Below are 25,462 nucleotides of genomic sequence, written 5' to 3'. Positions count from 1 at the left end.
GGTTATGGTAAGATTCGAACCATCGATTTACCACAAGTTTCGGAGACCATTGTCTTCACTACTAGACTATGCGATCATGTGCTGAGCGGCTATATATATTTGATTTACTTTAACCTTTCCACGATGTTCATTATGAAAAAATGGTTATGGTAAGATTCGAACCTTCGATTTACCATTTGGCAGACGACTGTCTTCACCACTAGACTACGAGATCATGTGCTGAACGGCTAGGATTATTTGATTTACTTTAACGTTTTTGACAAAGAACTTAATGAAAAAGGGTAATGGTAAAATTTGAACCATAGATTTACCACTAGGGAGACTCTTGTCTTCACCACTAAACTACGAGATCATGTGCTGAACAACAAAGATTATTTAATTTACTATATCTTTCTCACGAAGTTCATAATGAAAAAACGGTTATGATAAAATTCTGACCATCGATTTACCATTTAGCTGACCACTGTCTTCACCACTAGACCACGAGATCATGTGCTAAACGGCTAAGATTATTTGATTTACTTTAACGTTTTTACGAAGGACATAATAAAAAACAGTTATTGTAAGATTCGAACCATCGACTTACCACTTGGGAGACGATTGCCTTCACCACTAGACTACAAGATCATGTGCTAAAGAGCTATGATTATTTAATTGACTTTATCTTTTTCACGAAGTTCATAATGAAAAAACGGTTATGGTAAGATTCGAACCATCGATTTACCATTTGGGAGACCACTGTCTTTACCACTAGACAACGAGATCATGTGCTAAACGGCTAAGATTATTTGATTTACTCTAACGTTTTTGCTAAGGACCTGATGTAAAACGGTTATGGTAAGATTCGAAACATCGATTTACCACTTAAGAGACCATTGTCTTCACCACTAGACTACGAGATCATGTGCTGAACGGCTAGGATTATTTGATTTACTTTAACATTTCCATGATGTTCATATTGAAAAAACGGTTATGGTAAGATTCGAACTACCGGTTCACCACTTGGGAGACCATTGTCTTTTCCACTAGACTACGAGATCATGTGCTGAGCGGCTATGATTATTTAATTTACTATATCTTTTTCACGAAGTTCATAATGAAAAAAATATCATGGTAAGATTCGAACCATCGACTTACCACTAGGGAGACCATTGTCTTCATCACTAGACTACAAGATCATGTGCTGAAGGGCTATGATTATTTAATTTACTTTATCTTTTTCACGAAGTTCATAATAAAAAAACGATTATGGTAAGATTTGAACCATCGACTTACCGCTTGGGAGACCAATGTCTTCATCACTAGACTACAAGATCATGTGCTGAAGGGCTGTGATTATTTAATTTACTTTATCTTTTTCACGAAGTTCATAATGAAAAAACGGATATGGTAAGATTCGAACCATCGATTTACCATTTAGGAGACTATTGTCTTCACCACTAGACTACGAGTTTTATTGTTGTTGTTGTTGTTTTTTTTGTTTTTTTTTATTTTTCGTCGTCGCAAGTCTGAAATGGCGCGAAACATTGTAGTATTTAAAATGTGTATGTGACTGTATTTATCTACGTCCCAGTCTTATCTCTCAAGAGGTGGTGCACAGCTTTGGCTAATTTTGTCTTCACCACTAGACTATGAGATCATATGCTGAACGGGTAAGATTATTTGATTTACTTTAACGTTTTTGACAAAGGACTTAATGAAAAAGGGTTATGGTAATATTCGAACCATCGACTTACCACTTGGGAGAACATTGCCTTCACCACTAGACTACACGATCATGTGCTAAAGAGCTATGATTATTTAATTTACTTTATCTTTTTCACGAAGTTCATAATGAAAAACGGTTATGGTAAGATTCGACTAATCGACTTACCACTTGGGAGACCACTGTCTCTACGACTAGACAACGAGATCATGTGCTGAACGGCTAAGATTATTTGATTTACTTTAACATTTCCATGATGTTCATATTGAAAAAACGGTTATGATAAGATTTGAACCATCGACTTACCACTTGGGAGACCATTGTGTTTTCCAATAGACTACAATATCATGTGCTGAAGGGCTATGATGATTTAATTTACTTTATCTTTTTCACGAAGTTCATAATAAAAAAACGGTTATGGTGAAATTTGAACCATCGATTTACCACTAGGGAGACCCTTGTCTTCTCCACTGGAAAACAAGATCATGTGCTGAACGGCTATGATTATTTGATTTACTTTAACCTTTTCACGAAGTTCATAATGAAAAAACGGTTATAATAAGATTCAAACCATCGATTTACCACTCGGGAGACCATTGTCTTCACCACTAGACTACGAGATCATGTGCCGAACGGCTAGGATTATTTGATTTACGTTAACCTTTTTACGAAGTTCATAATGAAAAAACGGTTAAGATAAGATTCGAACTAGCGGTTCACCACTTGGGAGACCATTGTCTTTTCCACTAGACTACGAGATCATGTGCTGAGCGGCTATGATTATTTAATTTACTTCATCTTTTTCACGAAGTTCATAATGAAAAAAATATCATGGTAAGATTCGAACCATCGACTTACCACTTGGGAGACCATTGTCCTCATCACTAGACTACAAGATCATGTGCTGAAGGGTTATGATTATTTAATTTACTTTATCTTTTTCACGAAGTTCATAATGAAAAAAACGGTTATGATAAGATTCGAACCATCGATTTACCATCTTGGAGACTATTGTCTTCACCAATAGACTACGAGATCATGTGCTGAACGGCTAAGATTATTTGATTTACTTTAACGTTTTTGACAAAGGACTTAATGAAAAAGGGTTATGGTAAAATTCGAACCATAGATTTACCACTGTAACGGATATCAGAAAATAGATTAACATTAAAAGTAGTATACAGACAAACACTAATGGAATAAGGAAAGGTAGCTTTCCGCGGACGTACCATTGCAAGTGCTTCCGAGATTAATATAAAAATAACCATCAATATATATATAAATATAGCATTTTAGATAAGTAAAGGAAGCGTACACGCCCTATAGAACGAGAGTATAAATAACAAATGTAAACTATTGAATAACAGAGTTTGATTTAAACCTGTTGTGTGTTTGTGTGTGTAAAGTAAGCTCGGCTCGTTACAACTGGTGGCAGCGGAAAAGTTCATAATGTCGACAGCAATTCTTCCGGGAAAACTTGATGATGGTGATTTCGACGCTTGGTTACGAGAGTTTGATGCCTGCTGCACCGCGAACGGTTGGAAAGTCACCGAGGAAAGCCATGTAAAGATCCTCAAACTTCCCGCTTTCTTACGTGGTCGAGCTGCAAGTAACTTCCATGCTATTCCTGTGGCTGAGAGGCAGACTTACGATGATGCCGTGAAGACGATGCGACGAGCGCTCTGTCCCGAAGCTAAACGCGAAAATTTCTTCGCTGATTTCGAATTGCGAACCCTGCGACCCGAGGAGGATCCGGCCGTATACAAATAGGAATTAGAGAATATCCTTTCAAAAGCTGACCCATCTCTTTCCGATGATGCTAAGTCCGCGTTGTTGACGAGGCAGTTCTCGAAAGGTCTACCACCGACCCTGAAGTTAAAAATGCTGGAACACAACCCTACGCCTACTTTGGCTCAAATGGTTGAATTCACACAACGATTTCGTGCGCTTGGCCTACCAACCGTGCCAGAGACTCCTCGTGTTCACATCGACGCTATTGCTCACCCACCACATTCACCTGATCCACAGTTGAAAGAGATTCTCACCATGGTTGCTGGCATCGCCGAGAAACAACAAGCACTCGAGAACCGCCTGCACCGTACAGAGACCTCTGCGAATCCCTCCCCTCGGCCTTCGTCCACTGGTACCTGTTATTCATGTGGTTTACCAGGACATTTTGCTCGAGATTGTACCCAAAGGCGACCGTTCAGTGCGCGTCGAACGATCACTTGCTACCATTGTGGGAAACCTGGTCACATCGCACGAGAATGCCGCTCATCGCGTCATTTAAACTACTAAGGGATGGACGGAAAGTCGGTGGAAATCGCGCCCATCCTGTCGTAAGTACAAATATTATTGATAATTGTACAGTTATCCACCCATTTGTTGACTGTTTTGTGGACCAAGTTCGTGTTAGTGCTCTCATTGACTCAGGATCAATGAAATCATTTCTTAGTGAGGCGGTTCAGAGAACAATTGACTTTGATGAGCAAAAATTGAACAAAAGCAAGAAGGAGAAATGTGTCTCCATTACCGGACACCCTGTAAATATTCAAGGACATTTATCTAGTACTGTCAAATTCTTAGGATCTCGTGCATGTTTTAACGGCAAATTTTTAGTTAGTAATAATATACCATATGACTGTGTTCTTGGCTGGGATTTTATCAGCCAAAATAATTTATCTATATGTAAAGATGTTAACCTAGGTAATTATATGTTAGTGGGCAAACATGGGGCTACCCCCATAACCCCTTCGCAATCGTCTACGAAGGCAGATCGAGTAGGAGTCATTGAGTCGAGTCCACCACATGTGGAGGCTGATTCGAACGTCGGACGTTTGTTGTGTCAATCCCGTTTTCAAGGGAACACCGGTGTTTCTTTGGTTGAGAGCGTAATGATTCCACCACGAACGGAAATTATTTTAGAGGGGAAATTGGCCAAACGTGCCAACAGTAGCATAGGTTTAATAGAGCCACGTTCTGGCGGCAGCAACGCCGCTAGACAAGGGTTTAGTATTGCACGTGTTGTCGTAAAGCCTGACAACAGACTTGTGCCTTTCCGTGTTCTCAGTACGTCTAATAGCCCGATTGAATTGACTGCAGGTGAAAATTTAGCAGAATTTTGTCCTTTGATTGAGTCGTGCCTGTCTCGAACCAACATTTGCGGGGCGGTTGGGAATAAGTCACCATCGAACGTTATATCAGATAACATCGAGTCTATAATTGACTCGTCTTTACAAGGGGAAGATAGGGCCAAGCTAAGGAGTTTGTTACTTGAGTTTTCCGACGTTTTTGATAAGGGCACACCAACATTTTGACACATGAAATTAACACCGGAAATTCGCAACACCCTCGCCGCATTCCGTTTGCTCATCGTGAGAAATCTGAGCGTCAGATTGCTGAAATGCTCGAAAAAGGCATAATACGCGAGTCGACTAGTCCCTGGTCTAGTCCTATTATATTGGTTAAAAAGAAAGACGGCGAAATGCGCTTCTGTGTCGACTATAGAAAACTCAACTCTGTCACTGTTGGCCACGCGCACTCTTTGCCTCGCATTGATGATATTTTGGATTCATTAGGACACGCGCAATATTTTTCAACATTAGACTTAAAAAGTGCCTACTGGCAGATTTCTGTGAACGAAAAAGATCGTCATAAACTGCTTTTGTCACACAACGCGGTTTATTTGAATTTAATAGAATGCCGTTTGGTCTTGTTAACGCGCCGACAACGTTTCAAAGAGCCATGGATCTTGCCCTTAGTGGTCTTTCTTACGTAATCTGCTTATGCAACATGATCTCATTCCAAAATTAAGCTTATATCTTAATTGTCAAAAGCCTCTCAAATTAAGGTATTGCCTTAATTTTTATCATGATAAACGCTGAACAGATTTCAGAGAGATATCGCTGTCGCATCTTTACCCATCCAAAATCTTCGCGCAATTTATACCCGGTATTTTTCCCGGTATTATAATTTTACAAACATATACAAATTGTTTTGCGTTTTTTGTCATGAATATGGATGAATGTGAAAGACAAACAGGTGAGAATTTGTACATACTTCTTGTGGTTTTCAAAAGCTCTATGGTTAGTGCACTATTATTTAATTAACTTTTCAGCATTTTAGAACTAGTTAGTGAAAGCCATATTGAATTATTGATATTGTAATATGTTTCCTCCGTGATTATTGCTTTAAATACTTTCCCCGCTATTGGGAACTATCTATGCTGCCGATAGAGCTGCCGAACATATACAAAGTTTGAGTTTGACAGCTTTAAACATCCGTTTTATACGAAATTTTCCTGATTTTTAACATGGTAAATAAGCTCTCTTGGGAGGTTGTTAAAAGGTACAATTATAGAATACCCTGCCAATAGCGCATAATGTTAAAAATCTGTTAGAGGATCAATTTTAGAGTACGGAATTGCCCTGTTCTTTAAAAATAGTGTTTATTTTTGTTCTCTGGAGGTCCAATTCATACATTAAGAAACATAAAACAAGGTACATTTATAATCATTTATCTACAAGACTATATGGCATTCACTGTTAGTTCACTGTTAAGAGTTGGGTTAGCAGGGTGTTCTATAATTGCTTTGTGAAAACACCAAAATATCTATCTGACACGTACTGTAGTGTCTTATGAACTAAATAACCTATTATTTGCCAATACACAAGCAACTTTAGCATTTTATCAATGATGATTGCCATGTTATGAGTTAAAAAACCATTTTCCAGTGTCTCTTGTTGACCATGTAACTGGCGATTGAACTTAAATGCATCTACTTTGGTATTTTGCTCTGTCTAATGCTAGATTATTTTACTCACCAGCCACCAGGGGCCAGTTGTTCAAAGATAAGTTAGTGCTAACTCTGCATGGGTTAAATTTTAATGAAGAGTTTTTGTTTATGTGCTTCTTTCTGAACCACTGTACATTTTAAAACTTTAAAAGAATATGACTTATAGCAGTTAATTGGTTAATTCATTAAGTTGCATTGCACCCTGATGTATCCTACTTTGGTATTTTACTCCATTGCCAGATGATTTTACCTATCAAGGGAAGAGCACTAGTGCTTAATGGGTTAATGTGCAAAGTTTCTTTAGTGTTAAAGTTGTTGTTTCAACATGCATAAGGTAAAGTTATGCACCTAATATTCATGTTGTTTCCATGTGCCACATCTCAGGAATAATGGCATGAATGTAAAAGAGCAAATTTCAAGTAGCTATAGTGTCATACAAACATCTGTATGTAAATCAATTCCCTTGCTAAATTCACATTGATAGTTGCACAACTAATAAGGGAAACATAACTTCATATAAGCAAGTATAAAACTTTAATAAAAGCTTTAAAATAAAAACTTTGGTGCTTTAATAAAGCCATTATCATTCATTCAAATTATGCAGCTTTAAAATCTTTTATAAGCTTGTATTAATTATGTGCTCATAGAATAATTACATGTATGACTGTGTAATTATAACTAAATTTACAGTGCTAATTAGTTTCAATATTTGCCAGGTGTTAAGTTACAAGATAGGAGGGATAATAAAGAATAGGAGGATGAGGAATAGTACATGACATGGTGCATATGAAGAGACGTAACTGGTACATGTTGATCGAATGAAGCTTTTAAGAGAGGGTTTAAGCTGCTTAGTTATTTAAAAGCTTTTAAAAAACAAACCTTTCCTTAACACTGGACTTAAAGCCAGCAAAGAACTACAACTGTTCACTTAATCTCTCTATTTTAATTGTCGGGTCTTTCTTTCCTTAAATTAATCTATCTAACATATTGTTGTAAATATAGCATACATATTTAGTTTTATTCACACCCTTATCATGTTTTGCTCTGCTTGGTTTACCGGCCTTCCGCCTACATGCTGGATTGACACGTGCGCTCTCTCTCTGTTGTATATATATGCGTTGTAAAGTATTGTATTTCATTCTGTCTGAAGATGACTTGTAATAAAGTCGAAAATTTACAGTCTCAATCTGTGTCTTGTTGAATTTATATTTGATTTCTCAAGATGTCTTGTTTGTTCGGAATTTGCTTTTTACTTTACTTTAAAAGCTTTGTTAATCAATCATTCACAAGTGTTAATTGCAAAAGTCTATGCTTTATAACTCTTAACTAAATCCTAACTGTTTTAATAGCTATATTATTAAAAGATATATTTTGGGCTCTGTTTATTATAACGATTCATTTTCTGCCTGGAAGATATTTGGCTGCAATATCATATATTTTATACAAAAAATCATTGAGTACATTATGGAAGATTTGGAGTTTAGAAGAATATTTAGGCTGTAAAGTGTTAGCAAGCTGTAAAGCAAGTTAAAACTTTGTTGATTAGGAGATAGAAAACAACCCCTTAAAAAGCAGGCTGGATCCACCACTGTAAATTTGTATATAAGTATATTTTGATTCACAATCAATACCATGAAAAAGTAGTGCATAATATTAAATAACTTTAAATACTATATGCAGATTGCCTCATTAGAAGAATCTCTTCATTTAATTAGTTAATCCTAAAGATTCCTTCATTGAAAGAAATTGGCTGCACAGGTAGTTGCAACTTAAAATAATGGCTGGATCACGATTATTAATAGTATATGAGAATGATTGAGCTGGACAGCAGTACAAATGTAATTTGGGAATTAACCCATTTGTTGGAGTAATCAGAGCAAAATTTTGAAGTAGGCCACAACTAGGTGTCTTAATAAGAGATTCAAGCAGACATATACTTTTTTGGCCTATAACTATAGCATTACCCTACCACTGACAAATAATTTCATCTGAAATTAGTAGTATTAACTGTTAAAAAGTTAGGTAGATATATTTAATAAGAAGTATTAACTGTTAAAAATTTAGGTAGATATATATGCACTTATTTTGCTTTCTATTTGATCTGAAATACAACGTACGGTAAATGAGAATGCAAAAGTGTACAGTAAATCATTATAATTTTGACATCTGGATATCGACATATCGTATAATGGTCCCTGCATATATTTTTAATGTTGTAATTTTAACTACAACTACGGTGCAGTTTTATTCTTTCATTATTAATGAATACGTTTTGTGAATCGTATTTAGAATCCGAAGAAGATTTGACAAGAATGGTTTCAAAAGTTGTAAGTTGCTGGTTTAATGATGTCTAGTGATATTAAGAAATAGAAAACAGTCATGTAAATAGTACTTATTAGTATAATTTAAATTATTAATAAATTATTAATATAAATTATTATAAATATAATACTTTAAGCATGGTAGATATACAGACTGTAGTAACGGCAGATATACAGACTGTAGTAACAAACGTTCTCTTTAATTTGCGGTGCCAGTGTAGTGTATCGCAGAATTCGCTGCGTTTGGATATGTAACCTACGCACCTGTAAAATACAAGAAATTTTACAGGTAGTTTACCTATCCAAACGCACAAAGGTTGTCTTACCTTCATCTTAATAATAGACTGCGTTACAAGGCTTACTAAGGACTTTTAGACTTCACTTCATGTTCAGACTGCAAATTTGCAAACAAACAGTTAGCTAGCATTACCATTGTATGGTACAGTTTAGGCATGGGTGTTCAACCCACTATTTTGCGTTATAAGTTTCTGCATCACCATTTCTACAAAAAGCCTATTCAACTTATTAACAAGCTTTGCAGAAGTTTGATTAACAATTTCTGTTAACCTAGGGTTAGTTTCCCTAGGTTAACAATGACAGAAATCCTTAATCAAACTTCTGAAAAGCTTGTTAATAAGTTGAATAGGCCTGAATAGTAAATATGGATGTTTAAAGCCTGGTTTCCATATGACGTCGACCTGTCGCCGACTCATTGTTTGTTATCATCCAAGGAGAACGAGGACAAAAGATTTTACGACAATAATACTTTGCAGACGTCGGCGTCATATGGAAACTATACTTGCCGGGCCGTAGGCCGTAGCTAGACCGCTTAATTGGGGAATTTATATTCATATATTTATGCATGTTTACATACTATAAAAACAATCGCTTTCAAAAGAAATCAGTCGGACATAGCGTCTAGCTACGGCCCTGTGTACATGTTGTTGTACTTTCTAACATAGGTATTGTAGCTACGTACAGGTAGATTTTGTAGCTTATTTTGTATTATAACATCTTATTTTAATAATATATTTATTTATTATATAGAATACTAGTAGAAAAAAGAACCCTTTCTGTAACAAATTGCTTGTCGACGGTGTTTTCATTGCGGCTCTAACTTTCAACAAAGCAAAAAAAAACTTAAGTTGCCACAAGGAACCAATCCTTCCAACCAATGGGATCTTTTGAAAAAAAGGGTACGAAATAAGAAATGTGTTGGTTTTCACCTTTCATATGGTGATTTAACAGTCTCTTTGACTGATACTATAAACAATGAAATATCGTACATGCGAAATATGTTGACACTCTCTTGTTCGATAAGCGTGATAAACTGACTTAACATACGTTTTGGAATATCATTTAATAAAAATCAGAGAGGGCCAGTTGAAACAATTGGGTTGAAATAATGTTCGCTTCATCGTCACATCTCGGATGTGAATTGATTTCAATACAGCAAATGCCATTGTTTTTCAACATGGAGTTCGTTTTTTGCTGAAAGACATATTAGATTTGCGCGTGTCTGTCTTTTATGGGCTATGATCTGGCGAATAAACCTCCCACTATCCCAGCAACGATCTCTCTTATTCGCTATTTTCTGTTGCTCAGTACATGTATCTATTTATTGTACGTCTTACCCATTTATCCTTTCAGGTAGATACACTGCATGTCAATCATGAATACGACATTATCGTCATGTTCCATAAATCGCATGCTAGAGGTGACACCTGGGATTGTTTTGGAACACCTGGATTTAGTACAAGTCTGCTAAGTTCTAAGGCTGGTGCCAGCCTGAAAAACGTCTTTAGGCTTGGAATCCTTCACGAAAAGACCAATATAAAGGAAGATTCTAACTCTAGCACTAATATTAATCTTACATGCAACACGTCTACTAATACTGCTCATATTCACACTAATGTTAACCCTGTAACAAATGCCGACGCAGACATCCTCACTAACTTGGACCCTAATATACAACCTAGAGATAGTACTGATATCACTGACGCTAACACTGATACCAACTCGAACACTATCATTAATATAGGTTTTAATTCAAACAGTAACACTAATACTAATGACAACTCGAAAGCTAACAGCAATACTAAATCTAACACCAACTTGAACACTGACGAGACTAACTTGAACACTAACTTGAGCACTACCACTACACAGCCAGAAACGCGCAAGTTGCAGCAGGCCTGCTGCAGACTTGATGCAAGTTGCGATCATCAAGCCGATATCAGGATGCGTTCGCATCGCTTGCTCCGGCTTGATAATATCAAGCCTGTTGCAAGTTGTTAACAGACTTGATACAAGTTGTCATCGGCAGACTTGCTGCAAGTTGTCATCGGCAGACTTGCTGCAAGTTGTCATCGGCAGACTTGCTGCAAGTTGTCATCGGCAGACTTGCTGCAAGTTGTCATCGGCAGACTTGCTGCAAGTTGTCATCGGCAGACTTGCTGCAAGTTGTCATCGGCAGACTTGCTGCAAATTGTCATCGGCAGACTTGCTGCAAATTGTCATCGGCAGATTTGCTGCAAGTTGATGACGTCAACAAGCTTGCTGCAACTTGTCGACAACTTGCAGCAGGCCGGTAAAACCCGCAACTTGCAGCAAGTCTGTGGCGTTTCTGGCTGTGTAACACATATAGCAGTTCTAATGTTACCACCAATTGCAGCACGAGTAGTGGCACTAATACTAACACTTCTGTTACCACTAACAATATCGCTCGCCATAACATCAATGCTGATGTAAATACAGAAAGTAAAAGGAAAAATGTTGTGTTAATAACAGCAGGTAAATATACTCTATATATGTTAACCGTAATTAGGGAAGAAAAATTATGCAATAAAGGGAATTGTATGCTTTCTGCCAAGTCTTTCTGCAAAAGTTATAAAGCCTACTTAAGTCTGACAAAGGCAAACTAGAAACTACAAAGTATATATTATAAAAAGAGGTCGTATTTTGAATTGCTGCATGTTCATTATTAAAGCATGAATTTTTAATTGTATTTTATCGCATGAAAGCATGCTAACATACTAATAATTCTGAGGTGGAGATGTAAGGCATTAATTAGAAAGCATTGTCTTGCTCGCATATTTTTCCGTATATAATTATGAAAATTTCTCATTTCCAGCTGCTTTCGTTTTCTTTAGGAACTAAAGTTGGCCTTGTCGACTCCAATAAATGCGTGCAAGCATGGGGTGTTGTGCACAGCCAAAAAACAGTTCATGGAAAACCGTTAAAACATGGCCATGTTGTTATTGAAATAAAGGAAATATTGCCGACATGTCAGCTAAAGCCGCCCTGCCCTGGAACTTTTGATGATCCTGATAGAATTCATATAGGAGAATTTCATTCATGGCCACTAACTTCTGTTGCTTTACCCCTCAAGCCGGGTTCACACTTCTCCTAAGAGTCTGGGATTCCCTTTATCTGAGGTCACTGTTGCATAAAATCTTTTGTCTATCGAAAAATAATACAATGAATCCCCGATTCTCAGGACAAGTGTGAACCAGGCCTTAAGCCTAGTCTTCATATGTCGTAATTTATCGGCGATGTTCTATATGACCCGAAAATATTTTACGCCTCAATGACCACTTTGCAATGGACATCACTGATGAATATAAATTTTAAGGACCAGGCGTCGGTCGTACGAAGACCGGATAGCGCTATCCACCGAATTCCAGCGGGCAGTCAAATTTATAAAAGTTGTTGAATTAACCGCGAATAAAGATCACATAGTTAATAAACGAAAATTTAGTTTATACAAAATATAACAACAACAACAACATGTTATACTAAATAACGGACAATTTTACTAAATTTACTGAAAAAATCAGTATGAAGTGTATAGCGCTATCTGGCCAAAACCTAAAATTTTTTGCGTGAGAGAACTTTAAATAAGCATAAATCTATGTATACTATACAGTACATACGAAAGTATGACTAAAGTTATAGTATAATTCTTATTATTTACTTTAAGCTACATAGTTGTTATTTATCTGTTTTCATAAGAAGTTAAAAAATGCAAATATTTCTTGGGGGCAAAAAAATCCTGTGCTGACTTTCTCAAGAGCTTCTTTGCAGCAGTGCTTCTGGTGCTGTCGGATATTTCCAGCACTTGCTTTAAGCCTAATTTCCAGATGATTATGTGCATCTACGACAGTCGGCGTGCGATGAACGATGCCGATGGTTATACTGATTTTTGTATATCTGAAATCATTGTCTATTTCAATGTTAATTGACAACAGTTAAGTCGGCGACGGGTCATGATCGTTACATGGAAACCAGACGGATGGCCTTTGAGTTTCCAGGAGACGGCCTGCCCGGGCAAACTTTGACCGTCCATCCATGCAAGCTTATTTCCTGTTTAAGTTTCCGTGTGCCAGGCTTGTCCTGGTGTATTGTGCCCAAGTATGGCACTACAACAATCCTGAATATCTATCTACTGAAATAGAAAGAAACCAATCTGCTGTTCACTGAACGCATAAAGTCATCGATCTGGTTCTGAATCAAACGATAAGCCAGAATACCACGAGGCAAATTGGTTCATGCACTCAAGACGAAAACCAATACGGCAACCAAAAAAGTTTTTCACGTCAAATATTCACGTTGGTCCATATGTCAGCGAAAATTCTCCCACTTGTGCAGGCTCGTATTGTCGGCGGCTGTCTTATATATATGGAAAATTAATACCAGTGAGTGAAATGCAAAATTGCAAACCGCTCTGTGAACCGCTGAAAAACCGGCCTGTTGTAATGGGAGAACTTTATGTTTCTGAACAGCGTTTTTAGCGCGTCGAAATTCACCACGGAAACGAACTTCCGGGTCGCCCGATTATATATCTTCCATGAAAAATAGGCTTTAGTTTAACCAAAATTTGACTGTCTTTTAGAATCGTTAAATTTCCGTTTGTTGCACCTAAACTACCCGGGGACGTGCAAGAATGAGGAGTGCGCATGCAGTTTTATGGGAACTAAGATAATCTGACATAACATGATCTGTTCCGTAGGCGTAGAGGAGCTATTACTTTAGGGGGGTAATGAATATTTCCCCTCCCCTGTCGACCAAATTTACTGGCAATTTTTGAAAAATGGGACTTTATAATTTCCTGCTCATTTCTCATCCGACCATACATGCAATGTTGAAATTTGCCTAACTTTCCAACTTCTAACTTTTCTTCGGGGGTGGGGGGCAACTGCCCCCGTTCTCTACAACTATGATCTGTTCTCCTGAAGCCGAGGATAAACTTTAGAAACTCGCCCAAATTTGTAAAACATATTCACTTATAAGGCGCATGTGTTATATCTACTCGAAATAGGGTAAATTGTCTACCCGCCTGGATAAGGCAGTGCTTTTACGTTTATGATCTTACTGAAAGTGTCCGATCGAACGTCTTTGATGCATGATATGCGTGAAATGAGTCCTGTTTTACAACAGACACAGCGATGTAACGATATTAACTGAAAATTTGTGCCAGAGCTAGTTTTACCAAGGTAAACTCTTGAAAGAAATTTCAAAGTGAAATATTCAATTTAAGTTTGTGTGTAAAAGGAGGTCGTTTTGGGCACAATGCTGTTACCGTATTATATATAGACTGGATATGCGTGAAATGAGTCCTGTTTTACAACAGACACAGCGATGTAACGATATTAACTGAAAATTTGTGCCAGAGCTAGTTTTACCAAGGTAAACTCTTGAAAGAAATTTCAAAGTGAAATATTCAATTGAAGTTTGTGTGTAAAAGGAGGTCGTTTTGGGCACAATGCTGTTACCGTATTATATATAGACTGGATATGCGTGAAATGAGTCCTGTTTTACAACAGAAACAGCGATGTAACGATATTAACTGAAAATTTGTGCCAGAGCTAGTTTTACCAAGGTAAACTCTTGAAAGAAATTTCAAAGTGAAATATTCAATTTAAGTTTGTGTGTAAAAGGAGGTCGTTTTGGGCACAATGCTGTTACCGTATTATATATAGACTGGATATGCGTGAAATGAGTCCTGTTTTACAACAGACACAGCGATGTAACGATATTAACTGAAAATTTGTGCCAGAGCTAGTTTTACCAAGGTAAACTCTTGAAAGAAATTTCAAAGTGAAATATTCAATTTAAGTTTGTGTGTAAAAGGAGGTCGTTTTGGGCACAATGCTGTTACCGTATTATATATAGACTGGATATGCGTGAAATGAGTCCTGTTTTACAACAGACACAGCGATGTAACGATATTAACTGAAAATTTGTGCCAGAGCTAGTTTCAACACGGCAAACTCTTGACAGAAATTTCAAAGTAAAATTTGGCTTGGGTATTTTGGAAATATTTATTTATAAAAGGATTTAATTGGAATCGAACCAATTTGCACAGTAAGTGCTTCACCAGACAATCCATATGTTAAAAGTACAGTAACCCGGGAAAATTATATATCGTGAGGTCCAGTAACTTACCAAACGGAGAATACAAGTCATAAATGCTAATAATGCAAGGAGAAAAATTTAACTGTCATATTTGTTTGATTTTGTGAAAACATACATCTTTTTAATAGAAGAAAACCAGAGCATTACATGCAGCCACCAAAGCTTTGGAAAACTAATAGACAAAGCAAACAAAAAACAATGCGTCCCTTTAAATGAACAACAAATTTACGAGTGTACACAGTATATACTACATGTTTAGAAGAAAAACTATTACCTTATAACATTATTCTTAATTATACACCGAATGCTATTTTAATGTTGTATTGACCTTGGAATAATTTCTCTACTGCTGTTCCAATTATATTCTTTAATTCACGGAAGCTTCTAAAATTGTTATATACATACATTGAATATAATTTCTCAGGAAAGTATTGGTCAATTTTATTTATTCGTCCATTTTATTTTCTTCGTCGTCGGACGACGATTCACCCTCGGAAACTTCTGCTTCTTCTTCCGCATCAACATCTTCATATTGTTGCAGCTCTACGTTTTCTAAGTCTCGGAAGTTTCTCATTCCATTTTGAAGTTGTAGCTTCGCAAACCAAGTCCCTGCATTGCACATGGCAAGTTTTCCCTTTAAAGTTGAGATCGTTTCTCTTCTAATTTGGTACCGCTTCACATCTATTTCAGGAAGTCCTTGTGCGACCTTCAAAATGTACACACTATATATAGGAATGTATTAAGTCCCAGTGTCTTTAATGATATTTTATTACACGTTCCATAGAGCCTCTATAATTTGAAAGGGGAGATTGCTTATGCATCAATTGTAATACAAACTTTCCATAAGTATTGTACGTCACAAATATTTTTTGTTCTAAAAGACGACGCGAAGCGATTGGCTGACGATTAACAAAAGCAAAGCTCCCAGGTTAATGACGTAATTATCGATAAGGTGAATGGTGATAGAACATGCAAACTTGCAGCAACAAATTACACAAAGCGTTTATCATTTTGTTACTCACCCTTTCCTCTTCAATCAAATCAGGATTTAATATACTCTCTGTAAACATTATACAAAATAGAGAAGGCATTAGTAAAATACATGCATAAATGCACGATATTCTGTTATTACAAAGAAACGACATAGTGTATTGTACAATACCAATCATTTCTTTTATCCCTTTCTGCTGAGTGTCCAGTTCACTCAAGACATTGTCTCGGTAATATGCCATAAAATTCACCATTTCTCCAATCAACAAATCTTGTTCTTCCGTTAAACGTTGCACAGCCACAAATTTGTCCACAATACTTGCCTTGGTACGAATAGGAATCGAGTCTAAAACGATATAATTATATATGCTAAAACCAATCTAGATTTACAGTACATATATAAAGATTAAATCTTGATCAAAGGTATAACTGCCATCACTGCATCACTGAACAACCTGGTGAAACTAATCCTAAATTATACTTATATGTAACCAAAATGTTTGCCATCAGTATTGTAAAATTCTACTAGTAAGTTTTCAAGTTTCTATACTTTGGCGTAAATTCCTCAAATCCTCTGTCAGTTTGTTAAAACCAATCTTCGAATTGAAATGAAAACATCTTGTCAATATTGAAGTAATTGGTAAGACCTCTGGTACATATTATTGTATATAATTACCAAATGCCTTCTCTTTATCACTGTCTGACCAAGGGAAATCACCTTCCAAGACTTCTTCAAGTGAAACACTTGATCGACCAAATGCATTTAACTTATCTACAACTGCTTTTAAATTCTTTCTTTCATTGCTCATTTTCTTTCTCATGCTTGATCTCATTTTAGATCGATCTAATATATTGGTGTACATTTAAAAAGAAAAAAAAAACGATTATGAAACTGCAACACCACGTTCAAAACTACGTTCTGAATCCTGAATCAACTTACCAGCCACTTTAGATATATCACGTGCTCTCCGTTGTATTGAAAAATATATAATCTCTGCTTTCCTTTGCAATTTTAAGATCGACTTCAGTATCAACTCTTCTTTCCCTTTTTCAAGAAGCTTCTCTTCGGATACTTGCTGGAACTTTTCTTTTATTTTGCTTAACTGCTGCTGCAAACTACACAGTTGTGATGTCTTTGACTCCACTGTACTGTGCAATTCAACATTTCCAAGCAAGTCGCGTGTTTGTCGATCCCCTCCTTCCACGAATGATTTTAATAATGTTGCGTCACGAATTTGATGATACAGTATAAAATAGTTTTCGGCGTCCCCGTATTCTTGTTCGCTTTTACCATCCGCTATGGTAACAGTGGGTACACAACGTTTTTAGTAACAATGAATGGAAAATCGAGGCTTAATTAAAATTTTTGGTTGAATATTTCATATCAAAATTTGGTTGCTAAAAAGTATATCAGCTACAGGCGATGATATTTTCAACGAAAAAGATTTTTTTTTAAAGAATTTTTGGAGAAAAGTATTACTTATTATTGGTAGATGTTTCACACAAAACAAGAGTAACTCTGAACACAGTGCTGTAAGTATTTGTTAAGCGTTTCGATGACGACTAAAAGTTGATAATATACGGTCGAAAAACACACTAACCTCTCGCAAAGTTTTCAACAGTCGATTTCCACTCTAAAATCTCTTTTTCTTCCTTTCCCTGTAGGCCAAAATCCACAAGAGTTTCCTCTAATTCTTTTTGTTTTTCTTTTAGTGTTTTTGCTGTCTGCATTTTCATGTGAAAAACAAAGCAATCGAGATTTAAAACGCACACAGGGATCCACCCACAAAAAATCTATTGTGCTATTGGCAGTACGGTACTGTACTTCCTTCACAAGTAACCCCTAACTGGCAAATCTAATCTTACTATGTATTCGTCAAATTACACTTTCAATCATTGTGACATTCAACTTCTAAACCAATCGTAGTGTCAACAACACACAATAGCAATACCAAAATAAGTATAACAATATAAACCTTAGCGTAACGCATCCTGAGGTATTTAGGCATGTTCAAGACTTTTCGTTTATTCCATCCCAAAACATGCTCCGTAAGAGCTTCTTCACGCCCTACAATATAACGAAATTCTGTACAGTAATTGGCATTTCAAGGAGAAACAAAAATTTGTTTCGGTTCACCATTACACAGTACTATTACACAGAGTGTTTTGGTGCAAAAAAAACGATAGCCGATTGCTAAACCCACCTGCTGCTGACATCCGCTTCGTAGTAGAGCCAAGGCGAGAAATATAGCTGTTGACTTGCTCAGCTTCTTCTCCAGTACCATTTGCAGCGCCGTCTTGCCACCTGCCACCCCATGTGAACTAAAAATTGATATATTGTACAGTATAAATGAAAATAGAATAATTTTATTACTCACAATATTTTACGAAATTTCACTTTTCCCGTTAACAGCTTAGTTTCGTTTTTGGCAATACGTTCGAGGCATTTAGTACTAAATTGCAACATACCTGGCAGTTCCAAGAATGAGATTTACCATGCATTACAGATAGTGCAGGTGCCATATCAAGAGCCTTGAGAAGACGACGAGGTGTGTTTGACACTGCCCATGGCCAGTACAGACAAATCACATCTTGCCAAAGAAATTTGACATGCCTTGGTAAAAGGTACTGAGTATGCAAGTAGTGTGCATATCCATATATTTCTCCTCGAAACATATTAACTGCTGCTTGTGCAATACTGTGCCGACAGCAAGCAACCTCTAAACCAGTTTCATCTTGCTTTTTCTTGCTTTTACTTACGGCCTTAGCTGCTTTCCAGTGTGAATCTCCACAGCGTTGCTTCCAACCTAAACAGAATGCAATATTTGATGTCCGAAAACTTTTTTCGGAAAAATCATCCCTAAAAATTTATGTTTATCGGAAAATTAATGCCTTCACCCCTCTTAAACTTTAAGTTGATATGTAAGCACTATGATGCTGCTGTTAATACTATTGCATCCTAGAACACCACACACCGGTACCGGTATTGTATTCATAGAAATTATCCTATTACATAGTTTAAGTAAACATAAGTATGGATTGTACAACCATTTTCAGTGCTTTTATAACCCATGCTATGAACAATGCCATTTTCCCAAATTTGTTTGTGATGGTGATGGCAATATAGCTAATTGATGCACAGTACCTCTTTCTTTCCAGTGCTATATACTTCAGCAATCTGCATATCAACATCTGTGTTATTCTTAATGAAGAGATCCCCATAGTAAGAAGTTCTATTACCTCTACAAAACATTATTGAAACATTTTTAAAATTAGAAATTTTCACACATTGCTCTGTGCAGGATGGCAGATTTAACAGCATTTATAAGATTACAATGCACTTTATAAAAACCAAAAATTAAACATAGATCAGGGTACAAAATAGTATGAATTATTGACACACCTTGGTACACTTTTAAAACGATAAAGCTTCTGATTCCCATCCACATGTGCAGAATGTTGTGACATAGAGCATGGAGGACAATCAATGTAGGTTATACCCTGCAACTTATCTACTTCATACTGACAGTATCTCCATTCAGCTGCAGCCTTTCTGAATGTGGATGCATTAATTATCCCTGTCTGGCAATTAAAGAAAACATATACTTACATAATTAATGGCTATCACATACACTTATCAAACTTGGGTGTGCTGTACATGAACTGTATGTTAATTATGCTCTTTCATTACCATACAGCACAGCTTATACTATTATCACCATGCATTAAACTTACCCGGCCTTTCACTGCAGAAATATCCTCCAAGGCTTTTATAAATGCAGACTCTGATGATCCAGGCATTCGCATTTTGAAGGTTTCCCACACTCTAAACACTTCTTGGTCGAAGAGGTAGTTTACTTGGCATGGGGAACCCGGCCAATAACCATTATTTATAATGCTTGTCAGGGACAATGGTTGGACAACATTGCAAGCTTCACAAACAAGGGAGAACCAGTGCAAATCATAACGACCTAACAAGGATAATTAAAAATTATGACTGTATATAAACTAAATTAGCTAACAAAAAAGCACTTTATAAAAGCAAACTTTAAATAACAGATAAAGTACAAACCACAAATTAAAAAATCCTAATTGAAAACTCGAGATACAGTATTACTACAGGTACATGTTACAATAATCACATTTTGAGATTTTAAGATGTCCCAATTTGACATTACAACTTATGCTCTTTACTTATAAAGATTTGCTGGTTCTAGAGTTTGGACAAACACAAACCTTTCATGGTAACTAAAATTATCTTATCCTTTGCAACACATTTTCTTAACTGCCCTTCACCACATGATCTACACTGTGTGTCACAAATCAACGGACAGTAACGTTCTGCAACAAAAAGTAAATACTTTTACTCTTTTGTTTGTGTAGTGTTTTGTAGTAAAATTATGTAAATTAAATCAATGAATCCATACTAGCTGCACATGCACTCAAATGTAACCCAGCTACATAATTATTCTTTTAATAAGGATATTGAAGCCTGCCAAGTACTACCAATTAATTATGTTACGGGGGGCTGCTATAAAACAATTATGAACTAAATCAAGTCTCTTGACAATGAGAAAAGGTGCTATACTGACTCTATAGGCCCATGGTTCAATTTGTAGAAATCAGAATAGTGCTGTTATTATTACAAATACCTTTTACCATAATTATTCCTTCTCTTGACACACTTTCTGTAGGTTTCAGATAATGATAAAAACCATTAAGCCATTCTTGCCTATCATGCAACGGCTTATCACTGTGCACTGTATCATCACAGGTGGGACACATATACTGAGAAATGCATTCTGAGCACTTAACTACAGCTGTTTCATTACCACATGCCATACATATAAATTCATCCTCAGGAATGACACAGGAGTTAAGAAGAGATGAGAACAGGTTATCTCTCCAATTTTCCCAGTTTGCATCACTAGATTTGGTTCTCTTTTGCCACTGAGACATGGGTTCTGGTTCCTGGCAGTCTCCATACATTTCACTACATATTTCATCACAATCATCAAGAATGCTAGCCAGTTGTTCTGAAATTTTATCAATGAAATTGGGAATATTTTAAATGACAATGAAAGCAGAAATGTGACTTACATAACCATCTAGGCTTGGAGAATGAGTGAATAACAGAATGTTAACTAAACCATTAACTGGCAGTACTATTCTATTGAGAGAACTAAAATTGTCTGGTATTAAACGGCATAAAATGGTAAAATAAGGAAGTTAAGGCAAATTCAGGTCCATTGCTTGTACTGGCAGATAGTAGTGTTATAAACTTATCAAATGGCAGTATCTTCCACTGACAATTTAAATGATGTAATGCTAGATAAAGTAAGATATGAGAGTAGGTACATTCATGCTTATTGCTAGATAATGGGTAATCACCTTGATAATTTATTTCCTTGTTGGAGGGTTCCTCTGCTGTGGGTGATGGTAAGTCATCCATATCATCTGCCATGCTGGTGCTTTCCACAACAGCTTTCATCCTTCTTGACCCTTTTAAAATAATGAAAAATTCTCCATGCTACTGTACCTTTAATTAAATTAGCAAACATGCACTTTTTCAGGCATCTCACAATTCACAAAATAGCTTCCAAACCATTCAGCGACAAAATATGACAAGTGAAAAGCTGATTAACCCATCAGGAGGCGCCAGTACTCTCCTCTTGACGAGTAGAATTGTCTGGCGTTAGACAATTTAGAGTAAATACTAAAGTAGGGCACATTTGAGCACAATGTGGCTCAATGGGTTAATAGTTATGTGAAATGCAGCTCTAAACTTATTATATCTTACTTGAATCAATGAAGTTTGGCCAACCAAAAAGATAAATTGTAAAAGGCGGAGCTGAAAAGTAAAAAATATAAATAAATAAGAGTATAGTTAATACTGTACAAAACCTTTTCTTGGACAGTGGTAAATTCTATTCCCCTTGTTGTCTCTTCTGATTTCAATGTGGCTTTTCTGAGGCTTCTTTCGAATTTTGTTGGCGCTGGGTGTATTCGTTGAAAATAGGCTTTCGGCTTCTTCCAAAGCCTTAGCAAGACGTGCACTTGTTTGCGCTTTGGCCTTTCCGTTATTATTCGCCTTTGTTTTATCTATTAAAGAATTAAATATGGTCTTAAAGTTGGAACATTATAAAGGCCTACGACAAACGACAATTATTATTTATTCTCATTATCATATACTGCGGTATATAAAGGCGGAATCATACCCAATAATCAAGCGTCGTTATCATATAAAAGGGGCTTTACAAATGCACAGCTTCTACCTGTTTGTTCTTCAGACTCATCCATATTAGTTAACGATTTCAATATGTAAATTTGTAAAAGAAGCTCAGATATTTATTATAATGGCGTCCACTCCAAGCAGGGTCGTGCCCACGATATCTCTCTGAAATCTGTTCAGCGTTTATCATGATAAAAATTAAGGCAATACCTTAATTTGAGAGGCTTTTGACAATTAAGATATAAGCTTAATTTTGGAATGAGATCATGTTGGCTTATGCTACTTAGACGATGTCATCGTATTTGGTCGCGATTTTTGTGAACATTACACTCGGCTTAAGACGGTTTTAGAGAGATTGCGTTCTCATTGTCTCCGCGTAAAACTTGAGAAATGTACAATTGCGGCGCGCAAAGTTACATTCTTAGGACATTTAGTTTCCGAAGCTGGTATCATGCCTGATCCCGCGAAAATTGAAGCTGTCAACAACATTACCAGCCCACGCAACGTCAAAGATGTACGCAGCTTTTTAGGACTTGCAGGTTACTACCGTAAGTTTATTCCCGGTTTCTCATCCATTGCGGCGCCGTTACTACAATTAACGCAAAAAGCAGCGAATTTTATTTGGAGTGCTGCATGCGAACAGGCGTTTCAACGATTAAAACAATTATTATGCAGCTCTCCCATTCTGGCCTACCCTGACTTTGGCAGGGAATTCGTCTTGCAAACTGATGCGTCTGATTACGGTGTCGGCGCAGTTCTATCGCAACTTGACGATTTAGGAAACGAAAAAGTCATTGCGTATGCGTCAAGAACGCTCTCACCTCGCGAACAGAAATACTCACCCCGAAAAAGAAGCATTAGCTGTTGTCTTTGGCACAGCTCATTTTCGCGTATATCTTCTAGGTCGCCATTTTAAGTTAATTACTGATCATAATGCCTTACGTTGGCTGCATACTATGGAGGCCAAAGGTCGTCTAGCGCGGTGGATTATGGATTTACAGTTTAATTTTTCAGTCTTTCATCGTGCGGGTCGTATTCAAAATAACGCAGATGCGCTCTCTCGCCTTGTTAAACCTACTTTATCAGCATCCACCTCAAGCCAACAGGCTGCACACCAAACAACATTTGTTTTAACAATACGTGTTAAATTACCTGGGGGACGCACTGCGTTTGTTAAGTTAGAGAGCAGTAAGCCACTTATAATGAATCCAGACGGTACTTTAGTTAAACTTCCGAATAGCCTTTGTCACGACACCTCCCCTTCCGCTCAAAAGACGCAACTAGTTAATGCAATCACATTAAACCCAACCATGAATCTCAGAGATAATCAACGCAATGACCCACACTTAGCAACTATATTAGACATGAAACGGCGCAATTTGCCTAAACCAACTTTGAATCGCGCTCAAGACCCTGCGCTAAAGCGTTGGCTTCGGCACTATGACCAATATTTTCTGCATGATGGCATTCTCTATAGAGCTCTTGGTAACCGACAGGCATCGCATAACCATCCGAACAATGTCATATTGATTCCCTCCAACCTCCAAGCAAACATCCTGAAAACCCTGCATGATGGGCCACTCGGGGGACATTTAGGTATCACTCGCACAGAGGAACGCGTCCGAAGAAAATTTTACTGGCCTGGTATTCGCCAAACGGTTTCCGAACATATCCAAACGTGCAACGTTTGTAACCAAAAGAACTCCCCAAATAGCAAAAATTCGGCGCCAGTAGGCCACATTTCAGTCGGTCAACCTTTCACTTTCTGGGCAATGGATTACATGGGACCATATCCAGAGACCAGTCGGAGGAACAAACACATTTTAGTTGTTGTCGATCATTTCACCAAGTGGTGTGAAGCGTTTGCAACACCCGATCAAAAAGCCAGCACAGTTGCGCCACTCCTAGTCAGTCGCATTTTCTCCAGGTTTGGCCCCCCAGCAGTCTTGCATTCAGACCAAGGCAGAAATTTTGAGAGCACGCTGCTCCATGAAGTATGTAATTTTATGGGTATTACGAAAACGCGCACTACTAGCTACCATCCTCAGTGTGACGGACAGACAGAGCGCCAAAACCGCACAATTCAGGCTATGCTTTCCTCATTTGTTTCAAATAGGCGAGATGATTGGGACTTGTGGCTGGATTCAGTCACGTTCGCTTACAATACTAGCAAACACGACGCACTAGGCATGTCTCCGTACGAGGTAGTTTTTGGCCAATTACCTAGGCTGCCAGTTGAATGGGAATTAGGCATGCCGCTAACAACACCGTCAACCCAGAGCAAATATTTACAATCAGTTAGGTCAGCATTTCATGATATTAGACGCATAGCAGAGGAACATTTATCAAAAGCATCGAAAAAACAGGCAAGGCTCAATCAACCGACAAATACCTGGCGGCCTTTCGAATCGGGCGAAACAGTCATGTTGAGAAGACCGAAAGGCTGGAAGTTCGGACCTAGATGGGTGGGGCCTTATATAATCTTAAAACGGATGGGGGTAGACTATCGAATTATTTCAAAGGGAGGGAAGGTGATGGTCGTTCACCACGACCATTTAAAACGCAGTTTTATCCCGTTTCAAGAGGGCGAACCAGTTTGCCCTAGTAGGGAAGTAGGTGAGTTCAACTCAAGGTGGTTGATGTTACACCCGAACATGACGGAATTGACGAAGTTCCTCGTGCTCGACCTGCCAGACTTAGACAACACATTAATCCGCCATTAAGATATGGATTTGATTGAAAGCATGTCCTCGGGACGAGAACATAAGGAGGAGGATGGTGTAACGGATATCAGAAAATAGATTAACATTAAAAATAGTATACAGACAAACACTAATGGAATAAGGAAAGGTAGCTTGCCGCGGACGTACCATTGCAAGTGCTTCCGAGATTAATATAAAAATAACCATCAATATATATAAACATAGCATTTTAGATAACTAAAGGAAGCGTACACGCCCTATAGAACGAGAGTATAAATAACTAATGTAAACTATTGAATA

The 25,462-nt window shown here is 37.3% G+C and overlaps 2 protein-coding genes across 2 annotated transcripts; both read right to left on the bottom strand.

The window, feature by feature from the left end:
* Positions 1 to 15,609: 15,609 nt before the first annotated feature.
* On the bottom strand, positions 15,610 to 19,013 carry LOC114538615. The gene is made up of 9 exons (XM_028559742.1): positions 18,698 to 19,013; positions 18,433 to 18,550; positions 18,205 to 18,296; positions 17,830 to 17,953; positions 17,169 to 17,525; positions 16,905 to 17,072; positions 16,401 to 16,574; positions 16,261 to 16,298; positions 15,610 to 15,944 (listed from the first exon to the last, which is right to left on the bottom strand). Exons 1-9 carry the CDS (start codon positions 18,902 to 18,904, stop codon positions 15,684 to 15,686), a joined length of 1,539 nt encoding a protein of 512 aa, XP_028415543.1. The 5' UTR covers positions 18,905 to 19,013; the 3' UTR covers positions 15,610 to 15,683.
* On the bottom strand, positions 18,985 to 22,720 carry LOC114538620. The gene is made up of 9 exons (XM_028559747.1): positions 22,504 to 22,720; positions 22,029 to 22,330; positions 21,620 to 21,730; positions 20,881 to 21,264; positions 20,465 to 20,569; positions 19,964 to 20,199; positions 19,632 to 19,810; positions 19,374 to 19,470; positions 18,985 to 19,035 (listed from the first exon to the last, which is right to left on the bottom strand). Exons 3-9 carry the CDS (start codon positions 21,717 to 21,719, stop codon positions 18,985 to 18,987), a joined length of 1,152 nt encoding a protein of 383 aa, XP_028415548.1. The 5' UTR covers positions 21,720 to 21,730; positions 22,029 to 22,330; positions 22,504 to 22,720.
* Between the last annotated feature and the right edge of the window lie 2,742 nt (positions 22,721 to 25,462).

Source organism: Dendronephthya gigantea, unplaced genomic scaffold (assembly GCF_004324835.1).
Source record: "Dendronephthya gigantea isolate DGI-Jeju-01 unplaced genomic scaffold, DenGig_1.0 000190F, whole genome shotgun sequence".
NCBI classification, from domain to species: Eukaryota; Metazoa; Cnidaria; class Anthozoa; order Malacalcyonacea; family Nephtheidae; genus Dendronephthya; species Dendronephthya gigantea.
This window is presented reverse-complemented; position numbering and strand designations above follow the sequence as displayed.

Bases quoted from the DNA above. Each gene is read 5' to 3' on its own strand.
- LOC114538615 (XM_028559742.1), bottom strand. From the start codon at position 18,904: ATGTTTCGAGGAGAAATATATGGATATGCACACTACTTGCATACTCAG. The intron at 18,297-18,432 runs GTGGGTTTAGCA...GTTATATTGTAG, and splicing joins GAAGCGGATGTCAGCAGCAG to GGCGTGAAGAAGCTCTTACG. The intron at 16,575-16,904 runs GTAATTATATAC...ATATCGTTTTAG, and splicing joins TGATAAAGAGAAGGCATTTG to ACTCGATTCCTATTCGTACC.
- LOC114538620 (XM_028559747.1), bottom strand. From the start codon at position 21,719: ATGAAAGCTGTTGTGGAAAGCACCAGCATGGCAGATGATATGGATGAC. The intron at 20,570-20,880 runs GTATTTGTAATA...TTTTTGTTGCAG, and splicing joins AGGAATAATTATGGTAAAAG to AACGTTACTGTCCGTTGATT. The intron at 20,200-20,464 runs GTTTGTGTTTGT...TATCCTTGTTAG, and splicing joins AATTTTAGTTACCATGAAAG to GTCGTTATGATTTGCACTGG.